Consider the following 21620-nt stretch of genomic DNA (forward strand, 5'->3'; position numbering starts at 1 on the left):
AAATCTTGTCCTCAAGTTCTCACTGCAAATCCCAGTGAAGCCAATGGAAAGTTTATGGAAATATCTGAAAGGCACATTTGGCCTAGTTCAAAAGCTCTATTAAATTAGTATTTTAATACATTGTCCTAGTTAAGTCTTGTCTTTATGGTCCTTTTAACATTGCTTCACCCAGGGTTCATTCATAGGTTACTCAGAAGTCACAGAAATGAGGATAGGCTAAGAGGATATTTGACCTTTTATCCAATTTCAAAGAGACTTTGACTCCCTAACCTCCCCCAGCCCAAGACTGAGAAGAGAACCCATGTGAAGAAATTCATGGGTCCAAGGCAAGCTTTGTGGTTTTTAATGCCCATACAGTAGGAAGTATAAGCAGATCTCTGCTCAAAACCAAGCCTTGTCTTGAAAGGAAAATTTGGACCGTAGACTCTGGAGCCAGAAGGACTGAGTTCATGTCCCTGCTCTATCACTTACTACATCTATGACTTCAATGACTTTGTTTAACCTCTCTGGGCCTCAGTGACCTCACCCCTAAAAAATGGACACAAACACAGGGTTTTGTGAGAATTTAAGAGTTCAAATATCTAGAGCATTGTTTTTCTTACTTCGGCTCTCATTATTATTTTATACCAAGTACTCTCACTTAGATTTGTCTCTTGGCCCAGCTCTCTGCCTCCCCATTTAAATAATGTAAGGTGGCCTGGATGGGAGAAAGGATGCGTAGAGGCAGAGAGAGATGTGGTAAGATAAAGAACAAAGAGCCGCTTCAGTAAAAACTGTGAGCTCCCCTGCCCCTCTTATATCTTGACAACTATCTGACATCTCACAAAAAGGAGAGAGGACTTCTTTCCTCTATGCAACATGCTCTCTATATCACTAGCCAGTGCCCAAGCAGCACCCAGCCATTCAAAACGGAAGAGTCAGGTGGGCCCGGACACCTGCCAGTAGGGAGTAGTGGGGTTGGAGAAGAGGAAGGAAACCGGATACCACACCGTAAAGCTTTCCACGGTTTGGAGCCCTCTTGAGACACTTCCAGAGGTAGGGTCTCCAAAACACGGTCAAAAACCGGGGGAAGGTTTTAAGAAGTAGCCAGAAAGGTATCAAATCACCAAAGGTTTCTTGCTTAACTATTACGCACCAGGACTTGGGCTGGCAATGGGCGACACAAAGATGATGGTGACGTCCCTGACCGCAAGTTCCTGTCTGATCATCCATGGCCCCAGATATTTTTAAGACCACGTGTGGCCTTCCGCTCAGGCCCAGGCCCTCTGCGACTGCACACGAGGGGACCCACGGTTGGGGACAACAAAGAAAGATGCCTGTAGCCGTTAGCCCGGCAGACGGAGATTTCAGATAGAGGATACCATCCAGGGCAAGAAAACGAACTCTTTGCTTTACATTTACACTCGCGCCTGTTAACTAAGATTCCCTGAAAATATCGATGACACAAACGGAATGAAGTCCTGCTTTAAAACCCAACTGATCAATTACATATGGCTTAAGCCTTGAACTGCTCCTAATATCACCATTTCAGAAATGTCTTAATGTTCATACAGACGAGAAACGCAGCTCTTTCGCAAGAAGCAGGACTGCATTCCTTGGAGCCTGTGTGTACAGTGAGGTGGAACATGAACAAAACTCCCAGAGAAAGGCCAAGGGGCCGCGCTCGGTGCGAACGCTGCACATGTGTCCGTCGGCCCCGCCCCCGCGCCCCGCCCCATCCATCCAAATTGTACCGGGTCCGCCAACGCTCGCGAGAGCCCTCCTGGCTTCCACGTTTGCCACGTTCCAAAGGACCGAGACAGACTGGAAAGTCGAAGGCGGCTCGCGCTCACAGGCGGCTGCGACGCGCCCAAAACAGCCCCAAGTCTTCAGGGGGTGGGGAATCACGGCAGGGTTCCGTCCCTTCACAGGAGCCGTGTGATTGGCTCTAGTCTCCGTCACTCAGCCTTCCGCGGGGGGGTTGAGGAGGCGGGGCTCGGGCGGGAAGGGGCGTGGCCGAGGGGGGTGGGCAAGACGCGCGCTCTCGCCAGGGGAGGGAGTCACAGGTTCAGCGCACGCGAGGGTTGGGCGCGCGCAACCGGCACGCGGGCGAAAGTCCTCGGAGGCGCGGCGGGCGGTGCCGAGACAGAGGCGCTGCTGCAGGAGCAGCGGCCCGCACCCGCCGCAGCGCCAGCCGCCGTCAGCGGTCCCCGCGCCTCCCGTGTCCCGGCTCACTGAGGGAGCCCCCCACCCCTCGCCGGTTCCAGTAGTGCGCGCAATGGCCCCTCGCAAGAACGCCAAGGGCGGCGGCGGCAACAGCAGCAGCAGTAGCAGCAGCAGCAGCGGCTCTGGCAGCGGCTCCGGCAGCGGCAGCCCGGGCGCGGGCACCAGCGGCGGCAGCAGCAGCCCCGGGGCCCGGAGAGGTCAGAGGCGTGCGGAGGCGGGAGTGCGGGTCCGGGTCCGGGATCGGCCCCGGCGGCTGGCTTTGCGGTTCAGTCTCCTCGGATCCCGCCGTGCATCTCCTTCATCCTCCGCGTCGCTCCTCCTTTTGGCGCGGGGCGGAGGCCGCGCGCGGTGGGCCAGGCTGGCGGACTGAGGGGCCGGGCGGAGCTGGGTCCGTGGCCTGGGGTTGGTCGCGCCGGGGAGCCCCTTCCCGGCTGATCCCTCAAGTGCATGGCGCAGCCAGGAGGGAGGTTAGTGATCTACCCTTTCTTGGCTGTGCGTGGATCCAAAGATGGGAGGGAGTAAGGGAACCAGTTTATCTTTGCCTTGCATGTTTTGGGGAGTTTGGAAATGAGCCAAAGTCGGAGAAAATAAGTTCCTGCCCAACCAGGGTAATATTCTGTGTGTGTGCGCGTGTGTGTGTGTGTGTGTCGGGGGGTGTGTGTGGGGCGGGAGTGATTTGAATGTTCTTGGAAATAATTTTACATATTTTTGCTCTTAAGTAGCTTTCTTAACATGCGTTGTTGTTGCCTTGAAAGTATCATAGAATATCATAGAATACTGGGTGAACCTCTCGATTTTTTCAGTCTTCTCTTTAAAAAAAAAATACACGTTGGCTATTAACCTTTTTCTTCCATGTGCTTACCCAGCAAAAGAACAGTGCAGATGTTTTAAATCTGTTTCATCTCATATTTCAGCGGTTCTCAGTTTCTTTTATACTTCCTTGGACTCATTTAGGAAATCGTAACTGCAGTACACGTGTGTGTGAATGTGAGCTGCAGTTTTTCCTTTTTGAGATGATCATTTTGAAATGATAAAGACTTTGTTTCCTGAGGTCTACAAGTAATCATTTTATATATAAAACAAATAAATTAGATAACTACAGTCGTACTTCAAATAACTATTTTTTTTTAATAAGCACTTATCACCATGTGAAAGTATCTTATTTTCTTGTGTATTGCCTTCTTGTTTTACACCCTCTCCTTGTTCATTCCTATTGCCAACTCCTAGAATAGTCCTGGACTTAATAGGTGCTCAATAAATATTTGATTAATGAGTGAATGAATACATTTAAATGGGGAACGTAGTGTAATTAAACTCATTGCACAAATTAACATTCTAAGAGCTAATATTAGTATTGTAAATGAAAAAAGATACACACAATTTGACGTTCAAAGACAGCATATTAATTCACCTTTGACATAAGTAAAAGTTTGTGTTCCTTTGTCACTTGTCCCTGAATTCCAGTCAGTTGCTTAAAGAGGCAGAAGAGTAGGTGAACTGTCTCTGGCAGCTTTGGCTACCCTTGTAAAAATTTCTAAATGGGAAGATCCTAAACAATATGCTGGGAAAGCTGGTGAACAAGACTATTGTTTTGTTAATGTTAACTGCTGTCAGAAGTTCTCTGTAACTGTTTACAAGGGAGGCACATCTTTGTTCCATTTTACTCTTTGTACTCACAGGTAGAAGAGTCCTGCTATTAAGGACTATTACTAGGTTCGAATTAGTGCGGGGCGGGGGGTTGCGTTGTGGGGGGATATATATTGTGTTCTCACCACCGCTGGTTCTTCAATCACTGAACCAGTTTTAATAGGCAGGTAATAAATATAGGAAATGTTATGACCTAAATTAATGTATTTTGACTTGCCTATTTTAGATACTTTTGAGCTGCCACTCCTGTCCATATTTGAGGATCTGTGGCCTTTTACGTATTATTCACATTGATTGCACAATTGTCACGAAAAGACATGGTATGTAAAAGAGAAAAGTAACTGTATCACCAAAACAAAACATAACAAAATGAAACACAAAACACTGAGAGAGTTGGTATTGGAGTCTTGCATGTTACGTAATGAGTAGTCTTTTTCAGCAGCCATTTTTTGGAGTAGTGAGTTCTGACTGTGTGCCAGGTAGAAGGCACTGGAGGTGGAAACAGGGATTCTTTGAGTCTTAAACAGTGTGAAAGTGTGATTCTGTTTGTCTTGTTTGCTTATATAGCAGGTTATATCTGGAAGATATACCTGGAAGATAAAGCTGACTTCCTTTTTGTTGCTGTGTTTCTTGAGTCTTTGAGGTAGAGGCGTTGATTCCCAAACCATTCTCCTCTGCTGGGGAAATCACAGAAGCTGAAGAAATTTTAGCAGTGGCATTACCCTAAGGCCCATCTAGTTCCCTCTTCTAATTTTACAGATGAGGAAATTAATGCCCAGAAAAGTTGTGTAGTTCATTGAAGGTTGGGTAGGTCTTGAAAATCCAATTAGTTAATAGAAGATCCAAGACTGGAACTCAAGTTTTCTGTCACTCATTCATGATACTATCATGCTTGAATTTGAGGTCTTCTAATTTGTAAGATTTTATGGGAATTTTAGATTTGAAGTAGATTATCCCTTTCCCTCTGTAGATGATCTCTTCCTTTTTGGTTAGGTCTGTGGCATGCCACACCAAGTTGCTTAATAAAAAAGTATGCTTTTTTTCATATCCAGTTAAATTTGACTAAAATTAGGTTTGAAATAGTATTTTTGAAAATCTTAGTCTGAGAAGAAATGCATGGGCTCAAATAAGAAGTTTTTCAAGATGTGTTGCATTGACAGTCTGAAGTTGATGACGACATTAGTCATATGAAACATTTGTTAAATTTTTATATAACAGCATGGGGGAGAAGGACTCAGTCCTTTGAAACATTCATTTTAGGGAGAAAGCGATTATTTGGCTTTTTCTTTATCTTGAGAGAAAGCGATTATTTGGCTTTTTCTTTATCTTGGTGATCATTTTGTTGAAAAGTGATGTTTAGAATTTAGGGGATTTATATAATGGATATTTTAAAGCAAGTGCCTACTTTTCATTTAAGTCTTCAACTTAAACTGAAAACCAATAAAATGTCTAGTTTCATACAGAACTCAGTTTTACCTCTTCAGTTTTACTCTTTAAAATATAAAAGAAACATGAGTAAATTGGACATCTTGCCTTTAACTTGCGTATGAAAATTTCACTTGCATGGCCAGTTGGGGCCAGGGGTAGCTTAGTTCACATTTATTGATTGGAAAATTTTTGGTAGGGAAAGATCGTGGTGACCTATTGGGCTTACTTTGTAGTTCATAGACTCTGGTATGTGTAATGTTTTTGTTTAGCTTTTCCCTTTTGACTATCATTAAGTCTTTTCCTGTAGTTTTCTAACATGTCACAGAGATGTAAACATCTGTTTGTCTAATAGTGGTTTGTCTAATAGTGTCGGGCTACTATGTTACCCTTCACCAGTAGGTGTCACTGTAGAATACGTTATCCTTTTTCAGTTGAAGTTTGGATTATGTAATACCACTTAGTTTTTAATTTAATCAGTTCTGTACATACCCAGAACTATCGATGGACAACTGCTTACAAACTCATAGGCATTGCTCTCAAGGTCTTTAACAGCAGTAGTAAGATTTTGTCCCTAGCCACCTTATTTATTTAGCTTATCTATTTTTTTTTAAGATTATTTATTTATTTGATAGAGTGACAGAGATCACAAGTAGGCAGAGAGGCAGGCTGAGGGGGGTGGGGAAGCAGGCTCCCCGCTGAGCAGAGAGTCAGATGTGGGGCTTGATCCCAGGGCCCTGAGATCATGACCTGAGCTGAAGGCAGAGTCTTAAACCACTGAGCCACCCAGGTGCCCCTATTTAGCTTATCTTGTTTAGAATTAAATGCATTCATTTTTTTAAAAGGTTTTATTTATTTATTTGATAGATCCAGAGAGCACAAACGGTGAGGGGTGGGGGGGGGGATGGCAGAGGGAGAGGAAGAAGCAGGCTCCCTGCGGAGCAGGGATCCCGGTGCCAGTGGGGTCCCAGCCCCCACCTCACCCCCATCATGACCTGAGCTGAAGGCAGGCACCCAACCCACTGAGCCACCCAGGTGCCCCTAGAATTAAACACATTCATATAGTATTTGCAAAACTTCTGCATTCACAGATTCATCTGATGGATACTAATCATTTAGAAATTTGTGTTTTCTTTCTTTCTACTTTCAGTATTGCTTGGACTGCTTAGTAATGAACAGATACAACACACTGCAGATTGCATTCTTGGTGAAATTCCCTTTCTTTATCGATAGGCTGTCAGGTAGGGCCAGTTGGTTTATCCTCCATTAGTCATTCTAGGACGAAGAGATAGGATGAAAGCTCCAAGAACAGTGTGCTGTTTTGTGTTCCTTTGAACAGCATTTTGCCCAGCCTGGCCAGGATGATTTGAAACCAAGTACTAAAAAATGTTCTGAGGCAACTCTTGAACACATTTTAAAAAGACCAGACATATTAACCTGTAGGAGGTAAAAGGAAAGGTCTGTATTTTAGTCTTCTTTAAAATCACATATGGCAGAGAGATTACTAGAAAAGGAAACATTTTCCTTTTCAGCTAATTAGCAGCAAAGTAACTTGGATAAAGGCTCATGTGGACTATCTACCTTATTTTTAGTCAGTACAGAAATTTAACCCCCAAGCTCTCCAATCCCAGTAGAATAACACCCCCCAACCCCAAAAAGGAATGTACTTTGGGAATCTGTTGACCTGGATTCATGTCCATTTAAAAACTGTGCAGCCAGTCTCTCCAAATCTCTTACCCTGATCTTGGAAGAAGTCTTCTCTCATTTCATGGTTGTTATAGCCCTGAAACCAATTTTCTATGCCTTTGTGTTGACCTCAGATACATTCATTAAAGTTTTTCTAATGGTAAGGGTGAGTACAAAACTTTGGAGGACATAAGGGTACAGAGCTAAGCAGGTCATTGCATGCTTGACTTTTTTTTTATGGTTTAAAACAAATCATTTTGTTACATTCTGTTAGCATATGTGTTACAAGTGAAATGACTGCCCTAGCAATAGTGTTTCTACTGTGGTCTGGAGGACCACGTGATGCATTTCTGTCCACCTCTGAAGGCCAAGGTACACCATTTGTAGGCCTGTTATGTTATTTTATTTTACTACAACTCAGATACATTTTAGTCTTTTGATGCTTTTTTTTTTAAAAGATTTTATTTATTTATTTGACAGAGATCACAAGTAGGCAGAGAGTAGGCAGAGAGAGAGAGGGAAGTAGGCTCCCTGCTGAGCAGAGAGCCTGATGTGGGGCTCGATCCCAGGACCCTGGAATCATGACCTGAGCCGAAGGCAGAGGCTTTTAACCCACTGAGCCACCCAGGCGCCCTGATGCTGTTTTTAATATGAAAATAGGCAACTTTGTTTGTGTTTTGGATACTTTGCATCTCCTAAGTAGTTCCAACTTCATTCTGTACCATGATACAAAAACATTTTTTTTTTCAAGATTTTATTTATTTGTTTTACACGGAGTTGTGGGGGGAGAGCACAAGCAGGAGGAGTGGCAGGCAGAGGGAGAGTGAGAAGCAGGCACCTAGCTGAGCAGGAAGACAGAGGCAGGGCTCCATCCCAGGACCCCAGCCCGGGATCACAACCTGAGCCAAAGGCAGATGCTTAACTGACTGAGCCACCCAAGTGTCCCTGCAAAAAAAATTTTTTTTAAAAATTAACTTCCCCTTAGTAAAACCTGAAGGTACATAGAACCCATCTACAATTTACCCAGTCTCTGGGGAAAGCGTCAGCCGCCTGGTCGGGGGATGTGGAGGTGCTGGGGTTGGCTCGGATGTCTCAGCGTCTGCTGCTCCAGTATCCACTCAGCTCTGCAGGCATGGGTGTAAGTCTGTCTGGGCGGGGATGCATGTCTGGTTCCGTTCTACGGTTCTGGCGATTTCTGCTAGAAGACTAGATGTTCATTTCTTTCTTTTCTGTATGCCAACTGTAGGGGTATATTCTGGAGTCCCATGCTTTAACTTTTTCTCTTTCTTCTGGTGGTGTGGGGAGCCAGGGTGGTATTTTCTTGTTGTTCATTATTTATTTTTTAAAAAATTTATTCTCCTGGAATGGGAGAGCTTAAGGCATTTGGCCTGCATTTGATACTTGTTTTCAGGGAAGTGTCTTACCTTTGGCCAAGGTGGTTATCTTTTAATGGCAAATCTCTGAATGCAGTTCAGTTCTGATCCCACTGATGACCCTTGAGGACAAATTTGCTGTAGATAACCTATTAGACTCAAAGGAAAATCTGAACTTACTTCACGAATACATCGTTTAAAAAAAAATAGTTATGTAAGGACTTTTCAAGGGTTTGGACTGTTCTTCAGCCCCTTGTGAGATCCAGGTGGCTTGTCTTGTCATTCTGGCCATAGTGTAACTGTCATCATCCACTGTAGATGCTCTCTGTGCTCTAAAGTGGGTAGGGCTAGTGAATCAGACGGGGCCAGGCTGGTGGTGGCTGTCCAGTTAGAGCAGAGTGGAAGGCACTCTTGCAGGGCTTGGAGAAACACCATTACTTCTCTCCCACATATGTGCCTGCCCATTTAACCCAGTGACTCATTCTGTATAGAAGCCAGCAAGCCTCAGTCTTCATTTTAAAGTGAAAGAATATTGTTTGATAAAATAATACGATTCCGTAATCGGTAGGGTGTAGACTCAGCACTGTTTTGACGTTATACTCTGTGTCTAACTTCTGTTTCTTTTATCATATCACTAACATACACAATTCCCTCCCCTCCTCCCCATTTTTCACCGTTTTAAATTTCCTAGTTCCTGAAAAGATACACTGGGAGGCCCTTTCGGTCTTAATGTTCACATGTAAATTTTACTTAGGAGCAGTTATTTTTTTTTCTTACATGAAAATAAAAATGTGTGTTGTAAATGTGTATTGAAAGACTGTCTAGCCTTTAACTTCACTTTTCCGTTCTTTGAGTCAAGTTCATTTGAACGGTTGTCCCTTTCTGAGTTTTAGAAATTAATTCATGCTTTTTTGTCAGTGAGCCATCTCTCTAACTTCTACAACCACAGATTGCTATGTACTGTTCTTTAAAACTTTGTCTCTTTGAAATGTTGCATGTATACATACTAGCCACTGTCCAGGTGAAGAAATAAAATGTTGCCAAATTCTTGGTTTCTCCTCTCCTGCATTATCCCTTCTCAGCCACTCTTACACAATTTGTGATAATTATTATCCTGCATTTCCTTATAATGTATAATGTATAGACACCCAGGTGATGTCTATTACATAATGTCACGTTGCAGGTTGTATAACTAGGGGTGATTTGTGTAAACGTAACTATTGTCAAAGGCCGTTTAGATAAAAGTGCTTAGGAAGTGTATCTGTATATACCACTTGGCTTGTTGAGTTTTCTTTTTGCAGACGTTGCTGCTCTGAGCAATCTTGTGGGTGCCCCTGCCCTTGTGTACGTTCCGAAGGGCTTTTCTGGCTTGGAATTGGTGGTCATAAGAAAGCATTTCTTCAACTTCACGCGCTCCTGCTGTCTGTGTTGTCGTAGTAGGTTTATGCTTCCGCTCACACAGCCTACAGCTCCTTTTTGCTGCCACCACATTACCAGCACTTGGTAAGGCTTAATATTCACAAGTTTAGTGGGTGTGATGTTGTTATCTTGTGGTTTCAACTTGCATTGGCTTGATCAGCAGTGAGATTACTCCTGAGAATAGCTATTTGTGTTTCCTTTTCTGTGAGTTGCCTGTTCATTGAGCATGTCTGTTTTTTTGGGGTGTGGTGGTGGTGGTTTGGTTTGTTACGTGTTTTTCGTTTTGATTTGTAGAATTTCTGTTCTATATTCTGAATCTTTGGATTATTTGTAGGGTGAAGGGCTTCTCCCAATCTGATTATTTTCCTTGTCATTTCCTATAGTATATTTAGTGGAGAATTTTAAGATTTTAGCATATTCATATTATAATTTTTACTTTATGGTTTGTACCTTTGTGCTTTAAGACATCCTTTCCAAAACAGAGATCATAAAACATTCTCTTATTTCTTCTAAAATATCTTAAATTTTGTCTTCTCTCATGTAGATCTCTGAACTACCAGGTGTACATTTTATTGTGTATATTGTGGTCGTAAAACATTCTCTTATTTTTTCTAAAATATCTTAAGTTTTGTTTTCTCAATGTAGATCTCTAAAGTGCCAAGTGTAGATTTTATTGTATATATTGTGAGGTAGAGATCTAATTCAATATTTTTAAAAAATGGATGATGAAAATTTCCTTTACCATAAGGTGAAGTGTCTTCTTTACACGCTAATCTGCGTGTATCATGTATTATGTATAACTCTTGTGTGGCTCTGTTTTATACCAAGCATATAGGAATAATCACTCTACAGCATACTTGGTCAGGCAAATCCTCTGCCTTGTCTCGTTATCATTGTCCTTGATGTTTTCGGACCTTTCCTTGTGCATGACTGTACCACTTAGCATAAGCTTATCAAGTAAGTTTCATGAGAACTGTTACAGAATTTTGACTGGAGTTGTGTTGAATTTATAGCATGATTTGGGACAAATATACATCTATAAAACCAAGTCTTCCTATATGTGAACATAGTATAATTTCATATTTATTTAAGTCTTATCATTAATTTTTGTAATTTCATCTGAAAGTGACATAGATCTTTTATTACATTTAGCCTGGGTAATTAATGCATTTACATTTTTAAACTAGTATTTTATTATGAAAAGTTTAGAATGTGCACCTGAGTTAAAAGAATTGTATAATGACCGTACCACTGAGATTTTGTAGTGGTTAACATTTAATATATTTGCTTCATATCATATCAATCTGTTAATTTGTTCTTTATGGGTTTCCAAGTAAGTTGTAGATATCAATATACCTCACTCCTAAACATTTACCCATGTCTGATGTTAACTAGAGCTCAACATTTGTTTCTGGATTTTTTTTTACCCCCTGAGGTAATATTTGCATACAGTGAATTGCACAAATCTTAGTGTATTATTTTCAGTCTTTATAAATGTGTACATCTGTGTAACCCAAACAACCTGGTAAGATAGAGAATATGTCTATCACCTCAGAAAACTCCAGTCCCTTCCTTGCCACCACCTCTGCCGTCAGAGGCAATCATTGTACTAAATTTTTTCACTGTAGATTGGTATTGTCTGTTTTGTAACTTTGTTTACGTCTTCTTTGAGTCAGTAGATTTTTGAGGTCCATCCATGTTGCTTGTATGAGTAACTTGTTGTGTTTGTTGCCAAGTGGTCCATTGTGTGACCAGAGCACAATGTTTCTCTGGTCTTTTACTGATGGACACTTGGGCTATTTCTAGTTTGGGCCTATTACGAAGAACATTCTGTGAATATTATAATATTGGAGATTTCTTTTTTTTTTTTTTAGTGGATATATGTCTTCATTGCTCTGAGTAAATACCTAGGAGAGGAATTACTGGGTTATAAGGTAGGTGTTTGTTTAGTTTTATGCAAGAACTGCCAAATTATTTTCCAGAGTGGTTGTACAATATATATTACACTCCTACCAACAGCGTGTAGGAATTATAGTTGTTCTATAACTGTACCAACATTTGGTGTTGTCAGTCTTCTTAATTTTAGCCATTCTGGTGGGTGTTAGTGGCTTCTCATTGTAGTTTAAAATTACATTTCCCTGATGACTAGTGATGTCACGTAGTTTTTCTTCTGCTTATTGGTCGTAAACATTATCTTCTTTTGCAAAGTTTCTGTTTACCTCTTTTGCCTATTTTTTATTGTCTTTTTTTTTTTTTTTTGGTCTTCTTGTTATTGAGTTGTAGCTTTTAAGTATCCCAGATAGAAGTTCTTTTCAGATGTATGTATTGCAAATAATTTCTTCCAGTCTATAGCTTACTTTTTTCTTATTTTATTATTTTTATGTTGATGATTACTTCATTTTTAAATGGTTTTTACTGTCTTTATGTTGTCTAAGAAACTGCCTATTTTCTTTTTCACCCCTATTTTCAAGTTACAAAGCTATCCTGTTATACTTTCTTTTAGAAGTTTTGGGATTTATTGTTTCTTTGGTTATTTATTTATTTATTTATTTTTGAGAGAAAGAGAGAGCATGCATGCAAGTGGTAGTATGGTGCAGAGGGAGGGAGAAAGTTTCAAATGGCCTCCATGCCTAGCCTGGAGCCCAACACGGGGCTCCATCTCATGACTCTGAGTTCATGACCTGAGCAAAAGTCAAGAGTCAGACCTTTAACCAACTGAGCCACCCAGAACCCTCTAAATTTTAAGTATCTTTAAATTCTGGTTATTTTGGGGCACCTGGGTGCCTCAGGCAGTTAAGCATATACCTTCGGCTCAGGTCATAATCTTAGGGTTCTGGGATGGAGTCCCACGTTAGGCTCCCTGCTCAGTGGGGAGTCTACTTCTCCCTCTCCCTCTCCCCCTTCCCTCTCACCCCACTCATTTTTGTTCTCTCTCAAAAAAAAAAAAAAAACTTTAAAAAATTCTAGTTATTTATAGACAGAATTTTTTCTGAGTTTATTAAAGTGAAAAGTCTTTAAAAAATAGGCTGGATATTCTAATACCTGCGAGAAGGTAAACCATTTGGTCCTGGTGATGTGGTTGTGTTGGCTTGGTATGGTGTCCATTTTCCTGCTTAAATGGTAATGACTAGCACTGGATACATTACTTTGTTCAAAACTGAACTGACTCTCTTCATGAATCATAATGCTTGTTTTCTGGAACTTTCAGGTTTATTTGATTATTTGATGGGTTTTAATGGCTCAGTCTCTTCAGTTGTAACCAGTATATATACCTGGAAGTCTAGGGTACCTGACGTAGATCTGAGAGAACAGTTCCTGAAGGGCTCTGTGTCTCCTGTGAAGGTACTATTAGATTTATGTGCCAAACATTGATGTGCCCAGTGTTTCCATTTCCATTTTGTTCTGTTAAATTACAAAGGTAGGACATCTTTAGGGTGAAATTCATATATGTGAAGGTGCAAAGCTCATAAAGCAACTTGTATTCTTTTCTTCTTTTAGAAGTGGTATAGTATTTGTGCCAATAAGTCCCCAGCTACTTTTTCAGAACCATCTTGTGATCACTGAGACATTTAAGATGACTGAATCAGGATAGAGTAAGGTTGAGTAAGATTGGGTAAGATAAAGAACTGTTCAGTAGCTCAGGTAAGTACTGATTTGGAAGAAATTCCTTGTATTTGAGATCTTCCTCCTCAGGTGGCCTCGCAACAATGTCTTGCTGTCCTCTGTGTGTTCTTAGTTGATGTTTCCCTGTGTTTTCAGTACCAGCTATTTAAATCTTCAACTCCTTGAGCTCAATGCCTTACTTCTTCCCTTTGCATTTTGACAGATGACTTCCTCCCATTGTTTGGAGAAATCAAGGACATCCTTCAAGAGTTTCTCATCTCGGAGCACCTGGGTGACTCAGTCAGTTAAGCCGCCAACTCTTGATTTTGGCTCAGGTCCTGATCTAGGGTCTTGGGGTCAAGCCCCAAGTTGGGCTCTGCCCTCAGTGGGATGTTTTCTTGAGGATTCTCTCTCCCTCTCCTTCTCCCCTTCCCTCCCCTTCTGCTTTCTCTCTCTTTCTCCCCCTCTAAATAAATAAGTAAATCTTTAAAACAACAACAACAACAACAACAAAAGTCTTGGCACCTGACTGGCTCAGTCATTTAAGCTTCTCTCTTTGGCTCAGGCCATGTTCTAGGATCCTAGGATCGAGCCCCACATTGGGCTCCCAGTTCAGTGGGAGGTCTGCTGCTTCCCTTTCCACTTCCCCTGCTTGTGTTCCCTCTCTTTCTGTGTCTTTCTCTGTCAAATAAATAAATAAAATTTAAAAAATGTCTATCATCTCATGTATCATGTGTGCGGTTTGATCTCTGAGGTTCATGACATTGGGAACCAACTGACATGAGGCTGAATTTTGTGCTCTCCCCCCACCCTGCCCCGAGCGGGGAAACTGGGGTCTGGGGCCTAGGATGGCTGCAAAAGCCAGTACAGTTGAGAATCTTGACAAGATATTGCTCTAATTGGCATATGAGAGAAAAGAAGAACTGAGCTCATGAAATATATCTTTAACGTGTAGCTCAGTACAGCCCCTTTTCTTTCTTTAGACTGAGGAGGAGGCCCAGTAGGGTGGACGGTGAGTGGAGAGGAGCCAGTACCACAGATAGAAAGAATGTAAAATCTTGGCAGTCGCAGCTGTTATAGACCTCTGGGCCCCACCAACCTAAGAGAAAAGCAAAGGCTGGGGCAGGAGCCCCGGGCCGCCCAAGGGAGCCCTCACTGGTGTGTCCGTACCGTGTTCTCACAGACCTGAGCCATCACTTACCCACCCCTGAGAACTCCTGTTCTCTACCCCTTTCCGTAGCCTGTTGCCCTTTCTTTAGTTTCTCTCATTTAATGAGAAACAAAACAAAACCCCAAACCTCCTTCTACCCTGCCTTCTGTACCCAGCCAAATATCACAAATGAGTAATATGGGCTCCTCTTCTTCTCTCCTTCCCTCCCAGTCTTTCTGGTCAGAGTCAACAGAGACTACATTAGCCCCCGATCTGCTGAGCTCTTGTTCCTTTTCTTTGCTCCCGGAAGAGGACGGTCTTCCCCAGGATTCTTTGCTGGGCCCTGTTCTAATCCCGTGCTGCACACTCTCCATGGCTGTAACTACTGTCTGTTGATGGTTTCCAGTGCTGGGTAGTCCTGAGCTATAAACTTAACTGGTAATCATAATGGTACAAACCTAGCTGCCACTTAGCCAGTGCTCACTGTATGTCAGACATTGTTTCTTTAGCTTAACATTTAATTCTTATAGTAATTCTCGACCTCCTCTTTTTGTGGGTGAAGAAATGGAAGCTTAGCTTAATTTATCAAAGATCGTGGAGCTAGTAGCAGTGGGAACTGCAGTTGGGATCCCAACTCCGACTCTAGAGTTCCTTCAGTTGAACATTTTAGATTCTGTCGTTGTTGCTTAGGTTACTCCTGACTGGCCCTGTTTCATCTCTCTGTCATAGCCGCCTTTATAAAGTGCAGATGAGGTCATGCCCCTTCTTTGTTTGAAAACCTTGAGTGGTTCCTCAGGACTCAAGATACTGTGTGATTCTGTAGCATGATCTAGGAACACCTCATGATCTTGCCCCTCTTACCCTCTCCAGCCATTTTCTGCCTCCCTCTTTCTGTTTATACTGATTAAGCCATATTCAGTCACTCTCTGTGGCCTCTGAATGTACATGTGCTGTTTCTTCTAGGACAGCTCCTTGCTTTGCCTTTCCCTGCCTGACTCCTAAGTATCCTTCACAATTTAGCTCCTTCATTAGTCCTTCCTATTCTCTCTTCGGTGTCTTTCCATATTCTGGGCTTTGTAACCCCCATGCCCCCAAGCACGAGGTTCCGTAGCGTTCTCCGCATATCATTATTTTAGCATCTTCATTCACTTATTGGTTCCTTCAGCAAATGAAAATGTATTGGCTATCGGACAACAAAATATCAGGCTGGACTGGACCCGAGTGCTGGCTCTGCCACTTCAATAAAGGCATCAAACCTCTCTTAGGATCTTTAACTTTTCTCCATCTTTAAAATATGGATGGCTGTACTTGTAGCATAGTTACAAAGATTGATACAAAGTGTCACATAGTAAGCACTTCATTAATACGTTTATTAAGTATTGTGATGGTGATATTCCCGTGAACAAATCAGACATTTCATCTTGGACTGTAATGATCAGTGGTCTTCCATTCTTGTTTGATAGTAAGGGTAGCATCTTTGTTAGGAACAGATACCAGACTCAGACTTCCATAAACAATTAGGACTTTTTTTTCATTTAAAAAGATGCGATACATTGATTCCAGACGTGGTATGATCAGCGGCTAGAAATGTCTTCGGGAACTCGTGTTCTTTCTGCTTCTCTGCTCTTGTTCTCAGTGTCCGTGTCACCTTGAGGCTGGTTCCTCTCTTGGACCTAGAGCCAGGATGGTAGCCAGAGGCCACTGGGAATGCAGGCTTCCTTGTTCGTGTCCTGTGGAAGAAAAGAGCCTTCTTTTTCTCATTTGCTCAGATTAAGAGTCCGTGCTGCCTATTGGTTCAGCTGGCATAGGCCTGCGCATCTCATCCGCCTCTAGTGGTGGGGAGATGACCATGATCGTTTAGAACTGGGCTCAGCATTGCCCCTCAGACACACCCCCTTGGAGCTTCTCAGTTCTGCTGCCATAGCATGGAGCAGCCTCAGATGGCCGTGGAAGCAGACAGACACAACCAGCGTCCAGTAATGGTTTATTTGTGGATGTGGACATTTGAGTCTCAGACCATTTTCTCCTGTTAATAAGTTTCTGTCTTTGATTTCTCTTCACTTGATCTTCTCTTCTGTAAATGTTCATAAGCTCATGGTCCATGCAGAAGTGGGAGATAGGCTGTAATTTGCTCTCCCTGATCTAGAGTAAGTGCTAGGGTTGAGAGAGTTACTTTCAATGTTTGTATAGGCAAGCACCATGTTTTGTTTTGTTTTTACCTCTAGTGCTTAAGTGATTGTCAGGACATAGTAGATACTCAGTAAATATCGGAATGAACGAACACAGGTGAAAGTGTTCCTTCCTTCTGGTAGATCAAAAGGGCACTGAGGCTAGAGGTAGTGTTTTTGTGTATTTTACACTGCGTTGAATGTAACAAGTGCTCACATATTATGCATTACATGGGTGGATTTTTTTTCCCACCCAGGTTGATGTTTTGGGCAAGAAAGCAGATAAAAAAAAATTCTTATTGACATTGTAAGTGTTGGCGCTGAAGAAACAAACAGCAGAATTATTAGGATGTGCGTACTTTGTTGACGTGGAGAATTACTGACATAGGTCAGGTCCTTTAATAGGTCCCATTGAGGCACCATGCTCATAGTTTGTAAATGGTAGTAGCTCTGTCCGTGGAAGCTGCTCTCATCCCTTGGGGTTCTTCTTGGCCGTTAGTGCGTTCTGACGGGGAAGAAGGTTTGGCAGAAACAGCCGTTTTGTTTGTTCTGTATTTTGTGAAATTGGAAAATTTCCCTCTACTTTGTAAGATACTGATTTTCCCATTACTTTGATTTTTAGATATGACTGAAGGATAGGCCAGAATGATTTATGTGAACAATGAAATTCTACTGAATTTTTGTTCCCTTTTTCCTTTTTCTTTTTGATACTGGCTTTTAAAATTCCTTTGGAAGAAGTATGAATATTTCCTCCATAACTTAAGATAAGGTTTTGTCAGTTTTGAGGTGCCTGGGTGGCTTAGTCGGTTAAGCATCCAACTCTCGGTTTCAGTTCAGGTAGTGGTCTCAGGGTCCTGGGATCAAGCCTCGTGTAGGCCTCCCGACTCAGCATGGAGACTGCTTTAGATTCTCTGTCCCTCTCCCTCTGCACCTTCTGCTTGTGCTTTCTCTTTCTCTCACAAATAAATAGAATCTTAAAAAAAAGATAAGGTTTTGCCAGTTTTTTTTTTTTTTTTTAAGATTTTATTTATTAGAGAGGGAGAGCTTGCATAAGCAGGGGGAGGGGCAGAGGGAGAAGCAGAGTCCCCACTGAACAGGGAGCCTAACACACTGCCTGACTCCAGGACCCCAGAATCACAACCTGAGCTGAAGGCTGATGTCCAGCCAACTGAGCCATGGAGGTGCCCCCAAGGTTTTGTCAGTTTCAATTAAAAAACAAAAATCGATGAAGTGAACAGTGCTAACATTTATAAAGATGATTTCAGAACAGATTGTACCTTACAATGTTGTATCTTTAAAATTCAAGATTATGATTTTTCCCAAGTGATTATTTTTACCTATATGGAATGTATACCCTAATATAGTACTTAGCAAAGTGAATTTTTATTTTATTTTCATTTGATTTTCTCCTCCACTGGTGCTGTGAGCTAAGTGTCCTCTCTGGTTCATTGCTGCAGCATAGGGTAGGAATTGCAAGAGTATTTGTTGAATGAATGCATGTTCAGATGCATGTAGAAAATTGTGGAAGCCTTTTAAAATTTACCATCCTGTGATTTTTATTACTTTGTGCCTTAAAATTGGTATTGGCTTATAGAGCTAAAAGTGCTTTGTTTTGCGGATCTGAATTATGTTGACCAGAAATGTTCCGTTTAAGGGCAATACTTTTATCCAAGACGGTAATAAAAATATTTACCCACTGCTCCAGGAGAGACCCCACCTGATTGGAAGGACAGCACCTGTCAGGCATACCTGTGCTTTCTGCCTGAACATCAGTTTCTCTATACCTTGCAGAGCGCGTTGAGACTTTAGCCTCTTTAGCTAGTCTGACCTTGGGTCCTACTCCTGTGGGCTGTCAGCAGCAGACTGGGTTTTTCTGGAATATCGCCGAAAGACCAGTATTTGAAAAGTGTTCACTGCAGTGCCACCTGAGCTCAGGACAGTGGAGTGCTTGGTGACTTTTTTTTTGGGTGACCTCAGTCATGGGAAGGGGGTGCATTTGTTGAAGCTGGAGCTGCGAAAGTGATTGTGGAGGGAGTTTAGAGCAAAACGGGTCAGCAAGAGGAGAGTTACAGGACATCTCTGAACATGTGATGAGATGACATTGACCATCAGTTTGGTTTTTTACTGGGGCAGGATCAGGACAGCATGGACAGCCTTGGAGTGTGGGGCAGGGCAGCCAAATGATGAAGCTGATGGGGTTCCAGCTGTACATGTGCTGGACATTCCTGTCCCTCACCCAGAACCAGCCTGTCCACCACCTCTGTGTGGTTTGGTTTGGTTTTTAAAATGCTCATGTATGTTATATTTTCTTTACCATTTAGATGGGACAAAGAGTAATTTATATTTTTAGATTTTAGTGGGAATCCCATGTAAATTGTCCAGTGAAGTTAACAAGGGCTTCCTGCATTCCAGGCCCCATACTCAGTGGGGAGAGAATAGAGCAGAACAGTCCAGCACCAAGCCACAGGGAGTGTCGCTGTCCTTTGGGCTGCAGAGCAGTAAGTATTTTGTTGAAAGAACGAGCTGTGCATAATCAAGGAGAATGGAAAAAGAAGACTAAAATGAAAATGATCTGAGGCTTTTTAAGACTCAAATCTACAACTCCAACTGAAGTTTTCTGGGTAGTCAGCTTTTGGGGAATCATGATAATTGGAAGAAACGGCAAAGATACCTGAAAGATAAATGGCCCATTCCAGTAAAGAAAGGTAGATTCAGGGCCACTTAAACTGATGTCTCATGATAACCCTAGCAAATTCTCATATTAAAAATTATTATTATACTTTAAGATTTTACATATTTATTTGAGAGTACAGAGGGAAAGTGAGAGGAAGAAGCAGACTCCCAGCTGAGCAGCGAGCCGGATGTGGGACTCGATCATGGGATCATGACCTGAGCTGAAGGTGCAAACTTAACTGACTGAGCCACCCGGGGCCCTAAAAATTGTTTTTAAGTGCATAGGAAAGAAAGCAATGAAGACTAAGGAGACACTATAAGTTTACTAAGTACAACTTGTTTAAAAAGGAAAACAAAAATTAATTGTGCATTTAATAAGGTTTCTAGACTATAAGTGGTTAGGACGCAATGTTGATATTTTTCCTGACTTCATCAAGGTATTTAACACCATCTCTGAAAATCTCCCTGTGCCCAAGATGGCAAAACATGGTTCATATGATATGGTTTGAATCACAGCCGGACTGTGGAACAGTTCCCACAGAGTGCTGAATTTAATGGGATGGTGTCAACTTGAAGGGAGCCCTGCCCACTTAATGCGGAGTAAATTCATGGTTGGCACCGAGCTCTCAGGGGATGCGAGTGCTGGGAGGAGGGAAGACACACTGCGGAAGAATGGCCTGGCTCAGAAGGTAAACTTTAACAGTTAGCTCGCTTTTGCAGAGTGAACTCACCCTTGAGGACAAGCTGGGAGAGACTTGAAGTAATAGATACGGTATCTTGGTTTGTTTTTGTGTTTGTTTTTTTTAAGGCCTAGTATTTTGTTTGTATTTTGGTTGTTTTAGTTGCTTTTAGTCTCAGAGGGAGTTGGCCTGCACAATATGCTTGACAAACAAGAATCCCCTTCAGTATTTGTGTTCTCAGTGACCAGAGTGAGGGAGGTGAAAATCCCATTGTGTTGGGTGGGCTGCGTCTGGAATGGTGTCTTCAGATGGGGGGAAGGAGGCTGCTGTTAGGAAGCCCGTGATGGCAGACTGCTCAGAGGAGGAAGAGCTTTCTGTGAGGCCCTTGGAGGAGGAAGGGGTGAAAACGCTACGGCTGGCTAGTCTGGACTGTGGGGTCCCCTTTGGGGACATCTCCATCTCCCTGGGTTTGAGCAGCTTCTGGGTGGTAGAGGAGTTAGGTTTACTCCCCTGGGTGCATTTGAGACAGAAACTGGTGGAAACTGGCCAGCAAGTGGATGGAGGTATGAGCAGAACTTGCATGTGGGAGACATTGAGTAGCCGCAGCTTTCTCTTGGGTTTCTATTAAGTTTGAGACCAGTGGCCGGATTCATGTCCTTTTCATTACCTCTTCATTTAGGACTTGATCTTGAGCTCCTTGGATCTTCTTTTATGAAACCAGTTTATCTTTGTTTTTATTTTTATATTTTTCTTTCTGTTTTGAAACTTTTAAACCTATGTAACAGCAAAGAGCTTCATACATTGAAAGACTTGTATACTGTTTCTTTGGATTTACCAGCTGTTAGCACTTTGCCATATTTGCTGTGCCTGTGTATTTATCCATTTATTTTTTTTCTCTCTCGTTTTTTGGGCATCTTCGAAAGTAAGCTATAGTCATCAGAGCAATTTAACTCACTTAACTACTTCCTCATCTATCTCCTAAGTACAAGGACATTGTCCTACAGAGCCACAATAGAGTTCTCCAACCCAAGAAATTATGTAAATACATTCCATATTCAGATTTTTCTAGTTGTTTCCAGAAGCATCTTTAAAACTTGAAGCCTTTGTTTGTTTACTTGCTTTTATTTACTTACCCAGAATCCAGTCATGACTTAACCTTGGAGCTCTTGACATTTCGGATTCCTAGTCCTAACCCTCTGGAGCATCTGGTTCTTTAGGACTAGAATGGGCCTGGAAATCTGTCTTTTCCTAATTTTTTAATATGAAAATATTCAAACCTTCAAGACAGTTACAAGAAAAGCTCATTTAGATTCACCGGTTGTTAATATTTTGATGCCTTTGTGTTCTCTATTTGTCTTTCTAGAAAAACACAACAGTTTATTCATTTTGCTGCTGAACATTTGAAAGTTAAATCATAATACTTTACCCCATACTTTATTCAACTTTTTTCCTAAGGATGAAGATATGCTCCAACATAATGACAATGAAATTATCACACTTGGGAAATTTAACACCGTTTTAGTGCTGTTACCTAACCTAAAGTCCATTTTCAGATTTTCCTAATTTATTCTAATAATGACTTTAAACTGAC

At 42.0% G+C, this 21620-nt stretch overlaps 1 protein-coding gene across 5 annotated transcripts in view; it reads left to right on the forward strand.

Moving 5' to 3' along the window:
• The first annotated feature begins 2028 nt into the window (after nt 1-2028).
• ASPH (aspartate beta-hydroxylase) overlaps nt 2029-21620 on the forward strand; it is a 218525-nt gene continuing 198933 nt past the window's right edge. For 2 of the 5 annotated variants that reach the window (XM_080800074.1, XM_080800075.1), the window contains exon 1: nt 2029-2402. In XM_080800074.1, coding sequence (XP_080656200.1) covers nt 2258-2402 — 145 coding nt within the window. In that variant the 5' untranslated portion in view covers nt 2029-2257. The remainder of the gene's footprint in view (nt 2403-21620) is intronic. The other 3 variants (XM_080800077.1, XM_080800073.1, XM_080800079.1) reach the window with 3 other exon arrangements.

The sequence above is a fragment of the Martes martes genome (assembly GCF_963455335.1).
Source record: "Martes martes genome assembly, chromosome: 4".
NCBI lineage: Eukaryota > Metazoa > Chordata > Mammalia > Carnivora > Mustelidae > Martes > Martes martes.